Source organism: Nipponia nippon, unplaced genomic scaffold (genome assembly GCF_047370975.1).
Source record: "Nipponia nippon isolate SJK-2023a ecotype South Korea unplaced genomic scaffold, ASM4737097v1 scaffold_9, whole genome shotgun sequence".
Taxonomy (NCBI): Eukaryota; Metazoa; Chordata; class Aves; order Pelecaniformes; family Threskiornithidae; genus Nipponia; species Nipponia nippon.
In genome coordinates, this window is record NW_028262413.1 from 34,215,428 (window position 1) to 34,236,564 (window position 21,137).

Below are 21,137 nucleotides of genomic sequence, written 5' to 3' on the forward strand. Positions count from 1 at the left end.
TCAGACAAGTAATTGTGGGTAACATTAGTGTGAGACTTTATACAAGCATAGTTCAGTAAATTGTTAGATGGTGAAAGATGTTAGCCAGTTACGTGCTGCAGCCTACAGGTGAATTTCAACAGTGCAGTTATCTTGGTGAATATTGCTTTGTAGCTTTCTGTCTACATCCATCTTAAATACAATTCTCTGGTGCTTTGATTTTTGGAAAGTCAGAAGTTTAATGCAGCTTTTCTGAAATCTGTTCTAGATTTAATCAAGGACAGCCTTTTCTGTTTCTGACTATTTTACTAAGTAAGTTGTGATGTAACTTTGCAGTTCCCTGGGACGTTTGAAATGGACATATTATGAATAATGAGTCCATGCAGGTGTTCTAAATTGTCTTAATAGGGTGCTAAACTCAGTGACCTGCATGGCTGTGGCTTCAGTACTTTGTACTAGGACAGGCCATATGCCCTCTGCTATGTTTTTAAAAGAAAACCATGGTGATATGAAAACTTTTGAAATAGATATCGGAATGCTTATGGACAATGCCATGCCTGCAAAGCAGGTGTGTTACTTGAGAAGAAAATGGCTAAGTTCTCACTTTTTTGGGTCCCATCCCTGCCCAATTGCCTGCAGAAGTAGGATGGGGTGGCAGAGCCAGGCATAGCACAGTCTGCCTGCAACGAACTGGCTGCATACATCGTCCCCTGTTCCGAGGAGATGGAGTACTGAACCCTAAAGTTGTGGGGTGTTAAGTACTGGTCAGATGCCTGCTGTTCATAATTTCCATTCATAAATTAGGTTTTAGAGGAAAGAAATAATCTGATAGACTTGCTTGTTCATTCATCATGGCTGCAGAGGCAGCTTAGCAGTGAAAGAGGCAGTGGGTGGAGTGAAGGTGAGTGAGTGAATGATGCTTGTCTGCCCTACGCTTGTAGTTTATGCAACACTGGCAGTGGAATTGTCTGTTCTGGGTGCTGTGAAGCTGTACAGGCCTGATGGATGCCTCAGCCCGAGAGCTGGTAAACGTAATCTTGGGTTGGAGCAACCGGTCCTGCAGTGCAGGCTCGTGTAAGATGCTCGTTTGGCACAGTTAAGCTACCACCTAGCAGCGAGTGCAGTTATGTTCAAACCCAGCTTTGTAGGTGCAAACTGAAATAGATGCATGCAGGTATGAACTTACATGGCTTTAACTTAATTAAATTTTTTTGCAGCTTTAATTTTAAGCAAGTGTAGCTTACAGGTTTAGACAAGCTCTTGATTTTGCAAGTAAACTAAAGTTCATCTGGGTTGCAGGATAGGGGAACTCAAACCTTCCAAACTAAATCCTTGAGAACTGGAGTAGCACGTGTTTGTAACTTTTCTGAAAATCCTAGTTTAGGGATTAAAACCATTTTAAAAGATGCCATTAGGGTTATTTTTTTTATCCCCAGAAACAGTAGAAAACTGATGGGTTATGCTGCTTTAGTATTCAGTGAACTGACCTTTGAGGTAGGCAAGAGACTTCTGGCTACTTGCAGCTTTTTATTTGCAGAGACCAGAGAGTTTCTGTGCCTGCAGTGGGTTGAAGCCGGTAAGCAGAACTGAGTGAGAAATGGCCCAGGGTGCAGGTGCAAGGCTGAAGGATGGAGGCCTGAAAGAACCTGTGGCAGCTGAACAAGAAGGATGAATTTTTTGAGATGGGAGGTTGTATGGCTGTCACCATCAGGCAGCAGTGTCGTGTTCATCCTGCATACATTCAGCTTCTAAATTTTCACCTCTACAAAAAAGTCAAGGACGGGAGTAGGGTTATAGGATATGCTAGTGAGCAGTGTGGCACAGGTCAGGGAGAGAAGTTGCCTTTCCTGTGGCAGTGAAGCCATGCCCATCTAGCATGAAAGAAGTGACCCTCTTAGTAGGCAGATGCTTGGAGAGTGCTTGTAGATACTCAGGACATTACTCAGCACAGGGAAACCTAAGAGATTGCAAGGATTGCATTCTCTGAGAGTTACCAAGGTCAGCACTTGGGTACAGGTTCCTCAAGTGGAAAAAAGGGTGCAGAGGAGCTGTGTGGTGGACAGCCATGAGAGGAAAGGGAGCGAGGAGGAGGAATGCCGACATCCAGAGATTGGGGCAGAAGCAGAGGTAATAGGATATTGCAAGCAGCATCGGGAGGAGGGGGCTGGATTTGTTTGCAGAAAGACAGGCTGATGCCTATGGGTGAGCTGTTCAAGGCAGAGGGGAGAGAGATGGATGTCTGTGGCATGGAGGAGGGACAAAGCGTGTGTCAGGGAAGCCCCGTGGGTTAAGCTGAACCTCCCCGGTGCAGTGTCTGCAAAGGACTAACCAGCCCCACTGCAGCCCTCAGAATGCTTCTCTGCTTCCTTGCGTGTGTCAGGTCCCAGGTAGCACTGAGATGGTAGCATGGTGTGAAGGCTGGGGTTCCTTTCCAGGCTGACAACGGGACACCTGCAGCTGTTGACCCTGCAGGGTTTGGAGAGGGGACGGCTGCGTGGGATGTCTGAGTGCTGGCTTGGCTTGGTGGGGCTTGACCAGTGTGTGGGGCTCAGTGCTGGGCTTGGCAGCGCAGGAGGGTCTGGTCTGCTCCACAGCCTGGCGTTCACTCAGGGTAAAGCCACAAAAGAGCTTGGATAGGACTGGGTTATGGCACTGCTAACCAGATGATACCTCCCTGGGTACCAAAAGAATAGGGTAACAAAGAGGTACAACCAGTAGCAAACCTGTTTGTTAACAGAGAGTAACTAGGATAGATGTGAGTCATGGAAATGTTGAAGGAAATAACGAGAAGTAAAGAAAAAGAAACACGCCTTTTATCAGCAGGCTTAAATCTGCCATCCGGGCACCTGCACCAGTGTTGGGAAATGCGTATGGCAGGAAAGCATTGCTGTAGAGCTGCTAACACTGGAAGCTTTTATACTGGATTCAGCCGAGCTTTGTGTAACTATGTACAATAAACATAGCCCTATGCATATTTGTACATTTATGGGTGTGTATTAAACGTAAGCAGAGTGTAAAATCATTCCTATTTTCTCGTGAGTATGAGTATTGTTTCACTTTGCTGTCAGCCGTCTGTACCCACTGTTTCTCAAGGGAAAGGCAGTGGAGGACCAGGTCTGTGCCCTGTGGCAGGCTGCGATGCACAGCAAGGCGCTGCCTTCCTCCTCCTCGTCTTGTTGGCACTGCAGGCATGGAATTGAAACGATTCTGTGCACGTGTGTTTTGTAGGTCTGCTTTTTTTTTCCTGTTTTTTTCTTTGTGTGGTTTTTGTTTTTTTTTTTAAGTGCTGCTGAGAAGTGTCACCCCTTTAGTTTCACTAGGTGTCCTTTCTTAGAGCCATGTGGGACAAAGGCTTGAGAAAAATTTCATTGTGCTTTATAGCATCTCCAGTTCAGACCCCTTAGAAACAGTAGCCTTAAGTAATAATGTGATTAGGCTTCTGCTGACCATGGCTGAAAATACCACAGCAGATCTCTTACCTATCTACAAAATGCAGAAGCAACCAAAGATTGATTTGTTTTTTCATAATTAGTTTTAAAACTAGAAGTTTTCATTGTGAAATACATGAGCCGTTGCGATGGATGATTTGCCGTTTAGCCACAAACCTGCCTATCTGGTGACTGTATCCATTCTTTCTGCTTTTAGTGGGGCATACTTTAGATTGAGTTCCTACTTGAGCAGTCTTTTTTTCATGTCGCTTTATTGAGATCACCCTGTGCTTTTTGTATTTAGCCTTTCTAGGCAATTGATCTTTGCAGACTGATCTCAGAACAACGCCCTGCAGTGCCCCGTGTAGATTGTTAGTAATAAATATAGGATGCAGCTCCTCTGAAGTCATATTATCTTCCCACGTAATGTACAGAGGGCATTGCATCCTTGGAATAGAGAGTCCTCCCTGAGTGTGACAATATGCACTGATTTTATTTCAGGGCAATGCTGAAAGAACCAGGGTGAGAGCTGTGTAAAAGCATTTTCTTTGTTTATTCTAAGAGTTCATTAAAGTAACTTGTGGCAAAATACTGTATTTAAATAAATGTAAAAAAGCCCCAGGAACTTAAATGACTGTCTTGTTGCTGGAATAGAGCACCTGGCAGCGTGTGGTTGTCGCAAGTTCTTCCCAGTTATTTTAAGAATTGTGGAACAAACCTTTAGCATTGAATATAGCTAGATTTCTTCAGAGAGCTAAAGGAGACGTTTATAGACCTAAATTTCAGGCGTAGGTATTCTGATGTCTGCTGGCTCATTATTTCTTGGTAATTCATTACAATGGGCTGCATTTGAGACTTGGGTGTTCCATTAGCAGCCTTATCTTCCTTCTTTGTTCAGCTGTTTGTATAGTTGGCATTATTTAATACTCATAAAATCATCATAGTGTCAGAAATGGTGAAGGGATTAAATTTTTATCCTATATGAAATATTTTAATTGCTTTTATTTTAGTAACAAGTGTTGAAGTCATGCGTTTGACCAATTTTAACCTGTGCTAACTTAAAATGTTGTGGCATGCTGAACTACTACCTTTTTCAGCACTGTGATGCAGCATTGCTCCTTCTTGTGTCTGATGGAAAACTGGTCTGGCTTATTCTCTTCAGCGAGTGGAAGGAGGTAGCTTAGGTTACAGGGAAGATGAAATGGTTGCAGCTCGCCCTTGTTGCAGTTTTATCAGCTTGCTGTGCTTGTTGCTTCCTTATTTTGCTGAGAAGAGTGGTTTGACTTGGATTGAGGGGGAGTCTGCCGTCAAGCTGAAAGAGCCAATATTTACAAACTGGTGAATGCTTGCTTTGTTTGCTCTTTGAGGCCTGAGAGTTGGACACTTTTCTGCATTTCCAGTGGACACAACTTTGTGGCTATTTTTATGCTGTAGGGAAATAATACTTCATGTGCTTCCAAGATGGAGTTATGGTCCCTGTAGCTTTTATCTGGAGTAAGAATATATCTGCATTTGAATACTGGAAGATTTAATTTGTCTCATATGAAATGTTTTGCTTGTGTTTGTGCTAGGTTCAAGTGCCTTGTCTCTAAGGCATGACATTGAATTATCCCCAGGGCAGAGAGAAGTGCAGGCAGGGAGAGAGCCCCTAGGTGGCATCAGAAGCCACCTGATTTTTGGCTCCGGCATGCCAGAGGGTGAGAGGTGCGGATGGGAGGGGAGTCCTGCGCTCTGGGGTGCCAGGGTTGGCTTGCGGACGTGCCCGGCTTGGGTGTGCTTTCCTTTCTCGGAAACCTGTGCTAGCAAAAGCTCTTACTCCATTAGCTGAGCAGTATATATCGTCGTCATTATTTCACTAATTCAAACGTATTTCAACCTTTTGCAGCTCTGCTTTCTAAATATTTAATTGAAATGCTTTTACAGCCATTTTACTTCTTTATCAACGTGAGCCAAGCCAGACAATGTAACATGGCATATGTTAAGATGTTAATTGAGTAGCAGCACACATAGGCGGCTGTTTCATAATTTTCTCCTTAGATGATCCTTGGCTCCAGTTTAACATTTCTTTGTGCTTCTGAATGGAAGGTTATATAAAGATATATTTAGAGCTGTTAGTCTAAGAAAGAGAAGCATTAATTCAGTAAGATTAAGAATTAAGGACTGAATCGTGCAGGCACCGCTGGGACACAGTGCTTGTCGTGGTAAGGATGTGATAATAGTACCTTTCTGATAGTACCACTTACTGTAATAGGGTTGGTAATCCTTTTATTGAGTGGTTCCTCACAGCATGCAGAGTAAATAGATATTTTTTTTTTTCAATGTCGCCTGATGTTGACAGGGTTGGGGAAGAGATATCGAATCTTTCCAAAAGGATCTGTGGTCAGTTTAATAATGACCCTCTCTATTTTAACATGGCTTTTAGAAAGATGACTTTGCCAAAACTGTCGCTGTTGGTATTTGGTAGTGGAGCCTAACTTGCTTTCCTCAGGAGCTAACTGTGGTTTTGCACGAGGCAGAGAGGCAGCAGGACACTGCGCAGGAAAAAGAGCTCCTGGGTGCTATCAGCACCCAAATACCTCCTGTGCCTGGGAGACGCAGGCCTGGCAAATGCTGCTCGCGTGGTATTGCTCCCCATAGAAGCAGCCTTTCAAGACTACCCATAGACCCTGTTGTTACAGTTTGACAAACAACCTTCCGAGATTGTATGGGGGAATGACTGATGCAGTGGGAAATGGAGGCTTTTCAGAGCTGAGTAATTTTTAAAAGGCCATGTGTCCAAAATAATTCTTCCTTGGCAGACAGCTCTAACTACTGCCTTGGGTATCCTTCTCCTACGGAAGGCTTGTTTTCGGGTATCTGAGTAAAAATATTGAGGCAGCAGTGTGTCACCATGCAGCGTTAGGGTCGTGCACATGGGCTAGGAGCGAGCAGGTGGGAGGGTTTCCCGTGGCCCTGAACAGCCCCTGCTCCTGTTCCTCTGCCGGAGCTGTGCCGAGTTGTTGCTGGTCTTGGGCTGAACTGTCAGAAGAAAAAACTTAGGGTTTTTTTTTTTTGTTGGTGGTTTTGTTTTTTCCCCTTCTCCAAAGACAGCTTATTTTAGAACTTTATAAACCTCCTCTGTCTCTGTTAATTGTCTGAGAGGGTAGGTGGTTTACTGTCGGAGATGGTAACTAGTTACCAGTGCTGATGATAAGTAACTATGCACTGGGGTTTTCCTTTCTAGTTGCAACTTTTCTTACTGCGTCCTGTGTGTTGGGTAATAATGTAGCATAATGCACGAGTACTGGAAACTGGGAGCCCTGTGGTGGGGAGCGCTTGCTGTCCGGTCAGGAGTCATACCCTGTCGTCGTGATGTATGGCACAGCTATTAGCAGTGATAGAAAGTGGTTCCTTTTCATAAATTGCATTAGGGTTTGGCAGAAATAATGTTTTCCTTAGGCTGTCCAAAAGGTACCAAGAACACGAAACACAGCTACAGAGGCGGTTTTTGGGAGGGTGTTCCAGTTTATGCAAATATTTAGTCTTGGGCCGAAGGGGATACAGAGTAGCTGTGGCAACTTCACTGATGGTATGAAACTTCTAGTGAAAAAAAAAAAAAATCACTCCGGGCTTCCTGGGTTTGGCCACCTAGTCAAACTATTACAATATTTTGCACAATAAATTGTGGCTCCAGTTGTCCCCCGGATTTTGCTGAACTGGACTGGTTGCTGTTATTGACATCTTCCTCCATTTGAGGATTGAATCCACTGCTAGTGCCGGAATGACGAGAGCCGTGTCCCATGTGACTTTTGGGGCTGGGAGGTCCCCTGCCTGAGCAGAAGTGCAGTGTCCTGGAGGTGCTGCTGTCCCAGTCCTGCTGGGGACACAACCGGGAGCCCCTTCGCCAGCATCCTCCTTTGCACAGCGTGTCCCAGGACAGGAGTTGTGCTTCAGTGGATGGGTGTTCATACAGTGTGTTTGCTGTGCAGGTGCTCCCCCGGTATTTGTTACGCTGCTAGCATTCATAGGGAGTGAATGATCTGTAGTTGGAAAGCTGATAAGGGTTAGTTTCAGTGGCTGTAGAGGCTTTGAGAAGGCTTAGAGTTAACTAGGCAGTAGCTAATAAGTTCTGGGGCTTTCTTTTACCCCTCCTCAACCACCTTCCTCTTTCTGGTCTCACAGGCATAAGGCTTCTCATATCCCTTGTGGTTGTATGGCTTCTACTATTTGCAGCATTAAGGAAATACTCTGTGTGCTCAGAGCAACTGAATTCTGTCACCTCTTGTAATATGATAGTCCCATGTTGCTCAGCGTAGTTCAGCTACCTATTCCTGAAAGTAAAGTATTGCTTAATTAGAGGAAGGTTGGCAGCATCTGGTTTTATGCCACTTGGAAAAAAATTACATCTCCTTGCCTTTTCCCCCTGCTTTTTTGTCTCCATCTCTCCTTCAGTGCAAAGCAAACCCAGTTGCACACCTGGGGAGAGAACACACTCCTCATTCTGCCCATGCCAAGTCAGGGCTCTTAAAATGGGGCTGGTTTGAGTAGAAATACATAAATAGGTCAGGGAAAGCAGACATGCATACTTTGGCATAAGATAGAAGAGCAGCTTGAGGAAATGCTTTAGTCTGACTTCCCCCCCTTCCCGTCCTCCCCAAGACACTTTCAGGAGTTTGTCAACGTGGCTTCAGCATTTAGGAGCTTAAATTACTGCAGCCTTCGAAAGTTAGCTTCAAGATTCTCTCAAAGGTCTTGGGCCTCAAGGCTGAGTCAAAAGCTGAGGCTGTTAAGATGGACTGGAGGCTTTTCAGTAAGATTTTCTGATGCAGACCCAAAGCAGCCAACGCGTGTTCCCTGGGAGGATATAGGACTGGGGGTCTCCATGAAGCACAGCAGCTTTTGCAAGGAGCCACCCTGCTACGCTTCTCTAAACCACAGTCTAAGAAACACCCTTTTCTCTGCTGTTTTATTAACTAGTAGAAGCTGGGCTCTTGTTTTTGAGTGGCTGATGGTAGTTCTTCAGAGGCGAGCAGGTTGATCCAGACTGGTGGTGTTTGGGGCAGAGTTGCCGTTTTTGAGGAGCATTGCTGTAGACAGTAGAACAGGACTACGTCCCTTGTGAGTCACTCAGTGTGCCTTAACTTTCAAACAGTCTGCAGGGTGATACCCACCCAGCAAAAGTTTCATTGTTGGTTATGATAGTGTCATTGATTGGGGGGGGGGGGGGGGGGGCAAAGTTTTGATATATCGTTTTATGCTCCCAGGTTCTTGCAGTGGGTCAGTATCTGGTGCAAGCTGGTGAATCCAAGGCAGCTGTAAAAGCAGCCACCTTTGTTACCACTCGTAAGAGACAGCTACCCCCAGAATCAGGAAAGGCACCTTCTTGTCCTGGGTGAAACTGCTTGAAGTAGCAGAATCAAGTTTTAGATCAAATAAGTGAACTAGTTTAACTTCAGGGACACTGTCAGCATGAAGAGCTATGAAAGAGAGTAACGTCAGCTGTGCTTCTAGGTGGGGGTGAGTCGCAGCAGCCCCCAGGAGCAGCTCTCCAGGAGGAGCAACGCTGGTTGTTGGCTTATGGTACGGTTTCTAAGTTTAGTTTTCCAATGGGCTCAGGTCCCTAATAGATTCAAACAGTTCTTTTCATTAGCGAGAACATCTATCACTCCCGCTGCTCTCCTGCAGCTGTTCTAGACGTGTAGCAAAGCATGTGGGTAGCAGCCTCCAAACGTTAGAAACGGCTGGGTGTAGGGCCTGATTCAGCCTTGCTCTTGGGATTGCTGGTTGCAGTTACTGTAATTACAGTAGTAATTAGGTAAGGGATGCATTTGACAGAGACAGAAGCGGACTTATTTATTTGTACACCAAATTTCAGCTTTCAAAACACATCTCTCCTGTTAGTGAAGGAAGAAGTGGGGTGAAATAAACAAAAACGGCAAATACATTGTACCCGAGATGGCCGTTCCTTTCCCACCTTTGTCACTTGTCCTTTTGTCTCCTGATTCGATGGAGATGGGTCCTGCAGTGTCGCCAGATGGAGATTTTCTGTGCGGTGCTCAGGACCAGGAGAAGGTCACTGTCCCAGCACCTTCCCAGTCAAAGGGCTGGTTCCTCAGGGTTGCCGTTGCTTGGCTTTGACATGGATCAGCTCCACTGCAAGGTAAATAAGAAGCATTTATGTCATTAGGCACAGGCTTTATAGAATCAGGCCACGTTAGCCTGTGCTCTGGTTAGGATGAAAGAAGCCTTACATTACCACTAACAGATTTTAGTGATGCCCTCCCAGTATACTAGGGAGCATGGAGCAGGAGATGAAAAAAATTGCTGTTAAAATAGACATCACGCTTATCCCTGCTGAAGCCGTAGAACCTTTGCCTTTTAAAACGTCACAAAATCTGCTTGCAGATTGGAGGACATGAACTTGACTATCCTTTTTGTGCCACCAGTTGATGAAAAGGAAACATAGAGAAAGTGTATTTGTTGGCCTTATTATTGCTCTTCTGCTGCAGCTTCTTGACACTGTTGATCGGTGCTGTGGGAGCAGAGGTCACAACTAGAAAAGCCTGAACTAAATTAGAGAGTTTACATTTACTGTCTCAGACTGATATTTGGAGATAAAAGGACAGCTCTAGGGATCTCCTGCCCAGCTGCCTCCTGGCAACTTGCCTCTTTTTCTTTGCAAGAAAAAAATATTAATGTAAGCGGGCGTGCTTATGCACAGTTTGGCAGAACGTAGCAGGACGGGAAACCGTGCTGGCTGAAGCACGTTCTTCTGAAAAGCCTAGCACACGATGTCGTCTGCAAGTCTGTAGAGTAGAGGCTGTATTTGGACTAAGTTTGATCTGCCCGTACCCTGTATCCCCTTATCCTCCATGCTCTTTTTCTGCATTAAGCTATTATGTGAAGCCATAGAAAAGGTTTAGGTACAAAAATGGGCATATATGCCTGAGCCCTGTTGCCCGCTGCCATGAGCGGGGCTTTGCAGGAGAGGCTGTGGATCTGTAGCAGCACAGGGATTGTGGGACCCTGCTAGGGGCAGGAGGCAGTGGGGCGAGGTGGAGTCCAGGGTGAAAGAAGTGCTGCTGGAGCAGCTGTCTTGTTTCAGCATGACTTTGGTCAGCTTTGGGTCAGACGCGATGATAACTCTTAGCAGCAGCAGCAGGTTTCCATGCTTGGTGTCCTTTGACTTTTCTAGTAAGACGGTGGTTTTTTGAAGAGTGAGATGACATTTGAGTTCCCTTCTGAAGTTGCTACGGTAGATGCGAGTGTCTTCCCTAAGGCAAGGAAAAGCTGCCATTTTACCATCCTTAGCATTCCCTGTTCTCACAAATCCCCAACGGCTCTGCTTTACTCCCACCTTGGTGTTCCCGAGTGTCCACCCATCTGATTGTCGTCTTCTACACAAAGTCAGCTGAAGTGGATGTCTGCTGATGTATCTATTTCAGTGGACTTGTCATATATTTTTACCTGTTGAAATTTTTTATTGTATTCTGTCACTATAGTGTATGCAGTTCTTGTATGGGAAGGGGCATCAGTATTAGCAGCTCCTGCAGAACAGATTTTTAGACCGTCTGGTTTCAAAACGAGGTGTTGTAACGTTACAAGATGCTCTTTGAGGATCTGATGCAACAGTAGATGCTTGTTCAGTAGCTTTGGTTCCTATCACCACCAGACACTAGAGCCGTTTGTTTTGCTTGTTTCTTACTTATCATTTTAGTATATCCATCAGATACCTTACTTGGTTTTTCTTTGTATGTGGTAGCACCTGTACAAAAGTAAAATAACTGGAAACGAGATGTTTTGTTGTGTTAACAGGAGACTGAATTATGTTTTATTCTACTAGGAAAAGAATAGCTCCCTGAACTCCGAAAACGGTTGTTCAGTGGTTGTTCAGTAGGTGTCCAGCAGTAAAGACTATTGGTTTTTGCATGTTAAAACTCCTGCTCCTCTTCAGAGTAATGATAAAATGCCTTCAACTACTGCAGTCACACCAAGCATGCGAAATACAGCACCCTTAAGAAACACAAAAGCTGCTTATGGGTGTGTTTATATGAAGTATAATAAGTTCCATACTGTTTGCACTCCTTGGCACATGTACTGAGGTCATTTACAGCATACTTTAATTCAGTCCCCACCCAATGTCGTCTTAATAAGCCAACTGGGAGGTAGCGAGACTAACATGGAAAACTCCTCAGTTGCCAGTGGGGTGCCAATTGTCTGCTTCGTAGCAGCTCTTTGGAAACCTAGAAATAAACGCCTTGAAGTAGTGGGATTTCCTGAAGCGTGGGGAGAGGGGAGTGTTAATTGTGTTTACAGATGAACAAGTAAAATGCATCTGAATTGTGGAAGAGCTTACAATAAAAGTAGTGACATCCGTCCTGGCTATTTTGCAACTTGGGGTAATAGCTCCCAGTTGCAATGATATTTCATTAAAAAAAAAAATACAGTTTTTATATAAAAGAGCAAAACTGCAAGAATTCTAACAAACAGTTAAATTTGGGGTGACTTTCTACAAAAAAATAGCTGGATGAGTATTCTTCCATAGAGTAGCAGGATATTTCATAGCAGGAGATTAAGCCTGTAGTACAGTGATAGAAATTTTAATATGTAATATTTTTGTCATTGCTATTTAGATTAATTCAAGGTTTCTATTCTCTCTTTCTTCCCTCACGTCTAGCAAAACTGTACAATCTAAAGTGGACTGCATTTTGGTAAGTACAACTCCAGAATGCTTTTTAATATTTAATAAACTGCAAGACCGAAATAGATGGCTCTGGAGACTGACAGCTATTATGACGCCTTTCCTTAGCAGTGCTTTAAGGTACTACCACTAAACGTGATCAAAATTAGTTCTCATTGCCAAAAAAATACATGATGTGGGTTTAGCGTTTGTTTTCCGCGGAAGTATTGACCTCTCATTGCCAGCAGCAAGTGGCTATGATTGCCAGTTGTAGAACTGTCAGTATAGATACAGCACAGAAAGGTGACTTACTGCTTTTGTAAACATGATTTTATTAAATGCAAGGTTATGTATGGCACAGACCAGAGTATGCAAGAAGCTAACTGTGCCTTCAAATTCCATTGCTCTTTAGGCCTTTAATGACAATGATTATTGCTTTTGTTGTTGTTTCCTTGAAACAGTTAATTTGTGGGTGGTACTACATTTTAAGGAGGAACTTGATTGAACTGCATGTTTGCATAAAACATGGCAGACTAATGTTCTGGTCTGAAAATCTTGCAGGTGTCATAATTATTAGATTTTTTTGGTTTGTTTTATTAAATCTTGCTAACTTTAGAAGTTGCACACCATCTTAGATACCTTCCCAGAAATGTGCAACGCTACAGGTCCTGTTAGCTCCGCTGTACTACTTAGGACAGAGAGATAATGTCATTTTTTGAAGAAGGAAAGCCCTTGAAATGCATAAACGTCATCTTCCTTTGTGCATTAAAATAACAGGATCTAGACAGTGATACGAGATTATTTCTGGGAAGCAAATACGTAGCACTAACTCAGAAAGAGGTTTTATTTGTTTGTTTTTAATAGCGAGCAGGTTGCAAGTTTCTTTAAATCAGAGTCTGAGTTCATAAATCTTAGGACTGGAAGGGACTGCTTATTCTGACTTTCTACCCTCAGCATTTCATCCAGAAGTACCAGGGGGTAAGATAAAAAGATGACATAGACAACCATCTGGATACTATCAAATAGAATCTGTTCAGCTGTATGGCTGAGCTAAATAAGAATACTCCTTAAAGTCAAATTATCAAAGGCTAATTCAGATGGCACTGAAATATCTTTCCTTAAAATGTTGTCTAAATTTATTGTGGTAAGAGGTTTAAAGTAAGCTGTATTGTTGTATTGCAAACAAACTTTGGACCCAATTTTGCCTATGCTTAAAAATTCTTGGATGCATCCAACTTAAATAGCGATGCAAAGTGTCATTTTTGTCCACTTTATTCCTAGTTGATATTTGTGGACACAAAGCAGGTGTCTTAAGATCTTAATTTTTTTGTATGTGAGTCTTCAGTGGCAAAAGGGCAAAATTGCACTTGTAAAACTTTTAACACCAGACATTTCTGTGGTGAAAAATGGGAAGTGGGTTAAGTGTTTCTAAGTAGCATCGGGGAGGGAGTAAATAAGTAGGAGGTTAACCAGTTGTCTGCTTCTTGGAAATCCATTTTAAGAAAATAGAATTACACTAGGACTATTCTTGCATTAAATTCTGCAGGTTTGTGGACCTAGGGTACTGAGGTAGGGATTGTCAGTTTGTATGAGCCCATTCATTTGTGTAGGTCTCATCCATTGGATGGACAAGCTATTTTTCTGAACAGTGCTCTTGGATGCAAAGCAGTCTCCATAGCTTGACTTGGAACAGAGCAGCAGTGTCCTGATAGTCTAATTTTCTGTTCCAGATGCCTCCTTGTCTGTCCTGCTGATGAGTTCAGAGGAGTCCTGTCAACAGTGGAAAGGCCACTCTAGGTTAGCAAAGGTAGATCTAATGGTGTTCAGGTAGTTTAAAAAAGAAAAATCCAAGATAAAAATAGTTTCAGGAAATAAAAGTTAAGCAAAATGTTTTCTGCATTTTTACATGCTTTTGGAAAGCTGTGAGCTGCAAGACGGTATGTTACACTAAAAGGCCGTGACTATATAGCTCTAAATAACTTGTTTGGAGCTTCCTTGCAGGCCTGTCCAGTTTTCTCCTGCAGAAGGCAGATGAGCAGGTTGCCTCTTTGGTGGAATGTGTATGGATGGGTTTGTCAGAGCGGTCCTGTGACTGGGGTATTAGCTGCCTGCAGAGAGTCTGACTCTAAGCTTATGGGCAGGTCAGAACATTTCCTTTAAGTGCATGTTCTTACATGTTTGGTTCAGAGAGAAACCTTTTCAGGCCCTTTGAATCAGTCGCATGAAGCATAAAGGGACAGTGTCTGTCCCTTGTCTCCTTTCTTACTGTAAGGAGGAGATTCGCGACTAGCTTTCAGTTATATTGGGAGGTGCTGATGATACCTTAAAGCATTTAAACTTGATCAGTTTGCTAGCAATCTTAAAAGAAAAAACACCAGTAGAGAAAAATCAGGCTATGCCTGTTGCCATTTGTGTTTGGTAGCACCAGTCACAGCCGCAGTGCGCAGAGCCACACACAAATGCTCTTTAGCAATTAGACTGCCTCGTTCAACACAGGCTAGCAAGAAAGAGGGAAATAGGAAGAAGAAACAGAGGTGATGGCAATGGTCTTTGTTGTGGAGGTAGCTAGCAGCAGAGGACTACAGAAAACGGCTAGTATAAGGGCACTAGGACTGCAATTACTCGTACAAGAGACCAAAGTTATCTGCCTTTTACTTGTTATATCGCACCACTTATATTCTGACATACTGTCAGTTTCTGGAAGATCATAAGAAAATCATTGTATGCTGTGCAATCCAAAAAAGATAATTAGCAAGAATTGTGTTGTAAACATCCATTAAAAATTCATTATAACATCTTTTTAACTGTAGTAAACATGTCTAGCAGTAGATTCTCTTATGACTTCACTTGTTATATTTTTGCCACGTACTAAGTGAACTCTTGAACCTGATGTTTAAAATGGTATGCTCCATATAATCGCTCAGCAAGAAGGTAAAGGTTTCTTTCCTTAGTCCTCTGAGAAGAGGTCAGTGCTGGTGAGAGAGTGCTGGATCGATGGCCATGAAAACCAAAGCTGCTGAGGGCTGGAGCAGTTACAGTGTGGGCAGCAGCTGTGTGTAAGATCCGTGGAAGCGATGTGTCTCGGTCCTGCTGTGGAGAAGGTGGTAGCTTGTCACTTTTTGGCCCTACAGGAGACAGGCAGAAGCTCTATGAAGCTTTGGCAGCTGTGCTTGGACACTGTCAGTACAATGCTGCCGTGTGTTTTTAGGGCTTGTTTGGAATATTTAGCACCTGAAATATGCTTCTGTTCAGATAAAGCATATCAAATGTATTTATTAGCAGCTTTTTAGAATAATAGGTTCTGTTTCAAGTATTAGCTATTTTCTGTCTTGATTGTATTTCCAACAGACCATCTGACCTTGAGCAAATTATTTAACCTTTGCTTCTTGTTTCTCTATTCACAAAGTGGGGAGATGATTGCTTGACTACTTTGCTATTCTTAGTCTGGTTGTTAAATAATAGATGTTTGTTCTGCTGAAGTATGACAAGTTTTAGAACCAGTCTGCCAGTAGGTGCAAGTTAACATTGCCACTGGCATAGCCTTTTTTACTTCAATTAGAGTATAGTTATCTATAAATACTCAAAATGTGGAAAGAAATATTAAGATCCATCCGTGCTCTCTAAAATAGTAGTCTTGCAAAAAGCTTGCAGCAATGCCCCTGGCCTTCAGCTCCTCTTCACCAGAACTCGAGGACAGAAATAACCTGTAATTCTGCCTTCATTGTGGAAATAGGAAATAGTTTGAATTTTAATGCCGTTTTTCACTGTGTTCATTAGAGAAGATGTAACTCTGCTAATTGTTCCTTAGTATAGTCTTCCTCTGCCTTATTTAAAGTTTGGCCTGACTAAATATTTTCTTCTTCAAAACAATCCAGAAAAAGCACGTTTCCTGAAGTTTTTCCCTGGTAACCCCTTTTGACAACTTTTGGATGGAACTTCACTAACATTTGTGGTCTGACAGTAGATCAGCAGTCAGAGAAAACCAGATAGAGAGAATCAATCCACCAAGGTCAGGAAACCTTAAATGATATTCTGTGATTCTGGAGACTCGTGTTCAAATCTCTAGGCTCTCTGGTTCAAGCAGGACCATGAATAAACTCATGTTTCTTGTAACACAGATTAAGTCCTTAACCACATTCTGTGTTGAACTGATCTTTGTCTCTTGTGCTGTGAAAAGTTTCAGTGTCTAGCTAGTGTCTCTCAGAATGGAACCAGATGCCAAAACCTGCTATTTTCATTTAAAAAAACCAAACCAAAACAAAAAAACCCAACCAAACGAAACATTTTGGCCATCCTGGTTTATTTCACAGCTGTTTATTTGCTCAATCAAAATGCCTGTTAGAATGAAAAAGGAAGTTGCTTCTCTTCCTAAGAGATCCTTGTTCTGTGTCTGTCTTAGGCAGCAAAAGGACAGATTCATTTGGAGCAGATCTATGTGGCCACTGATGATGCAAATATAAATGGATCTCTGGTTTAATTTGTTTGCTACATGTTTTGTGCATTTCTTTAGTGAACTATCTATATTTGGTAACTGTCAAAACAAAAATATGAGAGATTTCTACTCCTTTTTGTTACTAAAAGTCTTTGCTTAGCTGTGACTGGAGGTTTCTAATTCTTTGTCCTTAGTTCTTCTGTCTCAGAATACAAGTTCACTCAGATATTTTGAGTAGTTGAAGCCATGTTGTGAAAATAAGTATGAACACTGCTTGCTCCCCATCTTCACTGAATCTTTCTTTATTTAATGTGGTTCTAATTACAGGAGATAAATATAGTGTGTGAAAACCAAGAGTAACAGAGGTGGTGCTTTGTGATGGTTTTACACCTCAGTCCTGCAAGCATGCTTATGCGTTTTTTTCTAATAGAGCTTCAAGAAATATGGCTTATAAATAGCCTTCAGAGAATCAGACAGTCTTCATCTGATTTGGTAGAACCCATCAATCAAGGTCAGGAAACTTCAAGCAAAATTTTTACTTGGAACCTTTTAAGTAGCAGAAAAGGATTGCCCAGACATTTTACATTCTGTATGGGTTTTAAAACTGCTGTAGCATAAGCTTTAACGGGCTATGCAAAGGGGAATTTGTCCAAGATGATGCCAGCATCGCAGTCTTCCTTTTGATGCTGTGACTCTTTTCCACTCTATTGACCTATTTTTTTTCCACACTATTGACCTATTTGGGGGGTGGTGGTGGAGAAAATTTATAGTATATTTTGTGTTCTTGTTTATTTTTACTCATTTCCATACGCATCCAACTTAGCACAAAGAAAAACTTGGTATAAATGCATCTTTTTCTTCTTGGTCAGTAGTCAGTAGGCCAGCTGAAATGTTCCTCCGCTTCCCCAAATTTTCTGATTGCATTAAGAAATCTGAAAGTTTTGATACTTGGAACAGTTGCAGTAACAGAGTTATTACTGAATTCACCAGACCTTTAGCTCTGAGAACTGGTGGATGTCAGCTGAGGTGGAAGAAGAGATTGTACTTACCGTGGTTGTAAACAAAGGTTTGAGAGTTTTAGAAATGTTTAGAGAAAACACCCTAAACAAAACATAAAGTTCAACAAATTTTTAAACTAAACAAAACACGATGTTTCCTGAATCTTCTTGCACTGACTGCCACACTCCATCCCTTTCCTGCCACTTCTTCAGTTTTAAGATGATTTTCTCTAAATAGATTCAGTCTCATCTAATAAGCTTGGGTTTATCTAATTGTCATCCAGGTAGGATTACCTCTGTGAACTGCCTGGGACTCCTGGCTGCCTGTTAACTTTCCTGTTTGGAAGAGGTCCTGCCTGCCCAGGGCTTCCCCGCAGCCATCGCTGGAAGCTGGAGGAGTTGTGCAGAAAGTGCTGCCTGGGGCCAGGCATGGAGAGGAGTGGGGTTTGGGTGAAAACAGGGAGATAACATCACTGTCCGGCTGCTTCTGCTGAGGATGTGAGAAAGCTATAATCCTCAGCTGCCTCAGCTCTAGGGATGCAGGCTTGCTGACGAGAGAGTCTCTAGTTTGCTTGCATCCTTTGGAAAAGGCTCTGCTAACATAATCCCAGTCAAATTTTTTCTCTACACATGTATCGTTGGGGTTGGGTTTTGGGTTTTTTTGTTGTTGTTTTCTTGTTTTTTAATTAAGGGGCTTGACGGATGGGGCCTGTGTAGCAGAGCCTCCACGGCTCAGGCAGGGCCCTTCCACACAGCCCCTTCCTTCTGCCAGGACACAGCAGAAGTTGCTTCAACTGCAGCGGGCACTGAGACTACTTCAGTACTTTTTGATGAAGGTTTACTGTTTCTTCTAAAACCCTGCCTTTTATGTTGCACCCTGGCACATTAGATTTGGAAGTGAAAGGTTGTCTTCCACCTCAGTGTTAGAGTCATTGGGAGTTTTTTTGTTTTGTTTTGCCTGGGATGCTTTTGTCACATGGCTTAGTGTCTACCATGCAAGGTAATCTCACCCGAACCGTGTCCTTCAGTGTGCTGCTTTGGCATTTGCTGTTTAAAACAAAAAGCAGCTAAGTTCCTTGAAGAAAAGGAAGTCTAATAAACAAGTGCAAATTTTCTTGCTGTTGTTAAATTTCTATCTTTTCATAAATGAATGATTAATTTTCTGTAAACTCTTTCTTGGAAGAATGTTGATCTTTTCAATAATGGGTTTGTTAAAGGAAAACCCACCAGTCCACATGGTGTGATTTATGCAGGAAAGGAAGAACAGAGAATTTGACAAAATGCACCCATTAAGAAATACCTCTCTGGATATTTGGTGGTCTGAGCACCACTGCTGTGTAAGCTGCTGTAGAGCCACACAGAAATTGGTGTCAGCAAATTTCAGGAGTTTGTCAGAGGAAAAAAAAAACCAAAAACAAACCAAATGTTGTGGTTTGCTGCAGCTTATAAAAGCAACAAATCCAGTGTCTGTTACCTGGCTGCTGCTGGAAGTGTTTCTCTTGGCTCTGAGAGCATCTGTCGCATCACTGGAGGCCCAGTTCTGCGGAGCAGTTTTGCGGTGGGTTTAGACAGCGGGGATTAGCGAGCTCCCGTGCTCTCCCAGCGCCCTTCCCCGGGCAGCGTGTCCCACCGGTCCTCGCCCAGCGCCTGGGCTCAGGGACGGGACCTGGGCGTTGGGCGCAAAGCCAGCGGAGGGGAAGTGGGAGCTCACCTCTCTCAAGTACTGCTGTTAATTTGGTGCCAGCTGAAGCGAGGTGGATCTGGACATGACTGGGGCGGGTAGGGAGCCCCGATTTGAAGTGAAGTTTAGGTTTTTAGTTTCCCCGCTCTCTATTCTGCTCATTGCTGAAGTAAACAGCCAGGTCTCACTACCTGTCGGTCCCGCTCTCTTTTCTCTTCCTTTTGGAAAAGGTTACATTGGCAGTAAGACACCAGTAAAGGAACAGAGAATTAACTGTAATCCAAAAGCTGTATTCTGACTTAAAAAGGGATCATGGGAGTCTTTGACTCTGTACTGATGGTGCACCACCTCATGCATTGCTTCTGCAGCACCTTCCGGAAGGAGAACCCATTTGCTCATTGTTGCATGGCTTTACTCCCACTGCTGCCGAGCAGGCCTGAGCACATTACCACAACTGATTTTCCTAGTGTTTCTAAGTCCGTGTAGCTGGTTTCAGGTGACCAAAACAGTTGGACTTGATGATCTTAGAGGTTTTTTCCAACCTAAACGATTCTATGATTCTAAAAGCTAGCAATGTAGCAATCACTGTTTACATACATCAGGTAAAACTCCTCCGTGTATCTGATCCTCAGCTGGTATCCTCTGGAGGAGGAGTCCGGCATCACTGAGATTCATGTTAACTGAATCACTTGTCTTCAGTACCTGTTCAATAACTCTCATTTCCAAAGGAAACAAAAAAATACATATGTATATAGATAGATTTTAAAATGTCTTCATTGAAGTCTGTGATGCTTAACTGTTAATATATAGTGGATCACAGGATCAGGTCTGGCATCCTGCATTGTTACAGCATAGCTATTTGTTAATGCTGCGTTTTCAGAGGTGCTTCATGTGTGCTCTGAGAAGATAAAGTTTTCATGTTGCACGTCTGGTTACAGAAGCGGTCTGTTATTCACATTTTTCTAGATTCTGCTTTTGTTGCATGTGAATTTTGTAATGGTGACCAGCGCTTTCTAATGTGTGATGGTGTGCAAATAAAATAGAAAATCACGTTTCTAGTCCCAGAGAGCTCACGGTCACATTCTTTCACATAAGTAAATATTGTCTTGTTTAAAATTGTATTATTTAGGAATACACTGTCAGATGACAGTTTGTAGCTGTCAAGCTCAACTCTTATTGTTTCCCTTTTCTCCCGCTGCCTCTCCCCACCCTTTTTATTTTTAACCAAAACACTTTTGTTATCTAGCAAGAAGTTGAGAAGTTTACAGACCTAGAGAAACTCTACCTCTACCTTCAGCTGCCTTCGGGTCCCAACAACGGAGACAAAAGGTATGTGTGTTGAGCGTGTAAATGTGAGCAGCTAGTCCTGAAAAGTTACTTTACTTCCTGTGGCACTTACCTCCTGAGGAGCCACTCGCATGACGTGTTTGGTAGCAGAGGCAGCCTTTATTAAACGTTAAGGACTCTTCTTTTACTGAAGTTTGTTTTTTTTTTTAACTTCTGAATCGTTAGTGCATGAATAGCTTGTAAATATAAACCTCCTAAAATGCAAGAGTCATCAGAGAAAGTGTTTTGCAGCTTACGTGTGATCGTTCCTTTGCTTTTTATGTAGGAAGTGATAATACAGCAACATAAATGTGATGGTGGGGGAAAGAAGGAAGTACTGGTATTTCTGGTAACATTTGTTTGACTAAAGGAAGGTCTAGAAAACCAACTGGCAGATCACAACATCACAAAATTAGTCTATGTTCCCAGTAGGATGATTATAGGCAGACAGGTGCCTACGGGAAGCACTCTGAGCAACTGCTGGGAGAGTTGGGTGTTTCCAAAGGGCAGCTGGCAAACTGAGTGGGCAAAACCTTAGAGGTGGTCAGTAAGGAACAATAAACTTAAGAGGGGAAGTAGGTGAGCTCTCACCCATCGCTGTCTACTCGCAGCTGTATATCAGTTAAGAACTGGA

The 21,137-nt window shown here is 42.9% G+C and overlaps 1 protein-coding gene across 1 annotated transcript in view; it reads left to right on the plus strand.

The window, feature by feature from the left end:
- RFX7 (regulatory factor X7) overlaps positions 1 to 21,137 on the plus strand; it is a 54,344-nt gene that overhangs the window by 11,439 nt on the left and 21,768 nt on the right. Inside the window, exons 2-3 of the mRNA XM_087744170.1 lie at positions 12,064 to 12,097; positions 20,424 to 20,506. Of these exons, the coding sequence (XP_087600296.1) occupies positions 12,064 to 12,097; positions 20,424 to 20,506 (117 nt within the window). The remainder of the gene's footprint in view (positions 1 to 12,063; positions 12,098 to 20,423; positions 20,507 to 21,137) is intronic.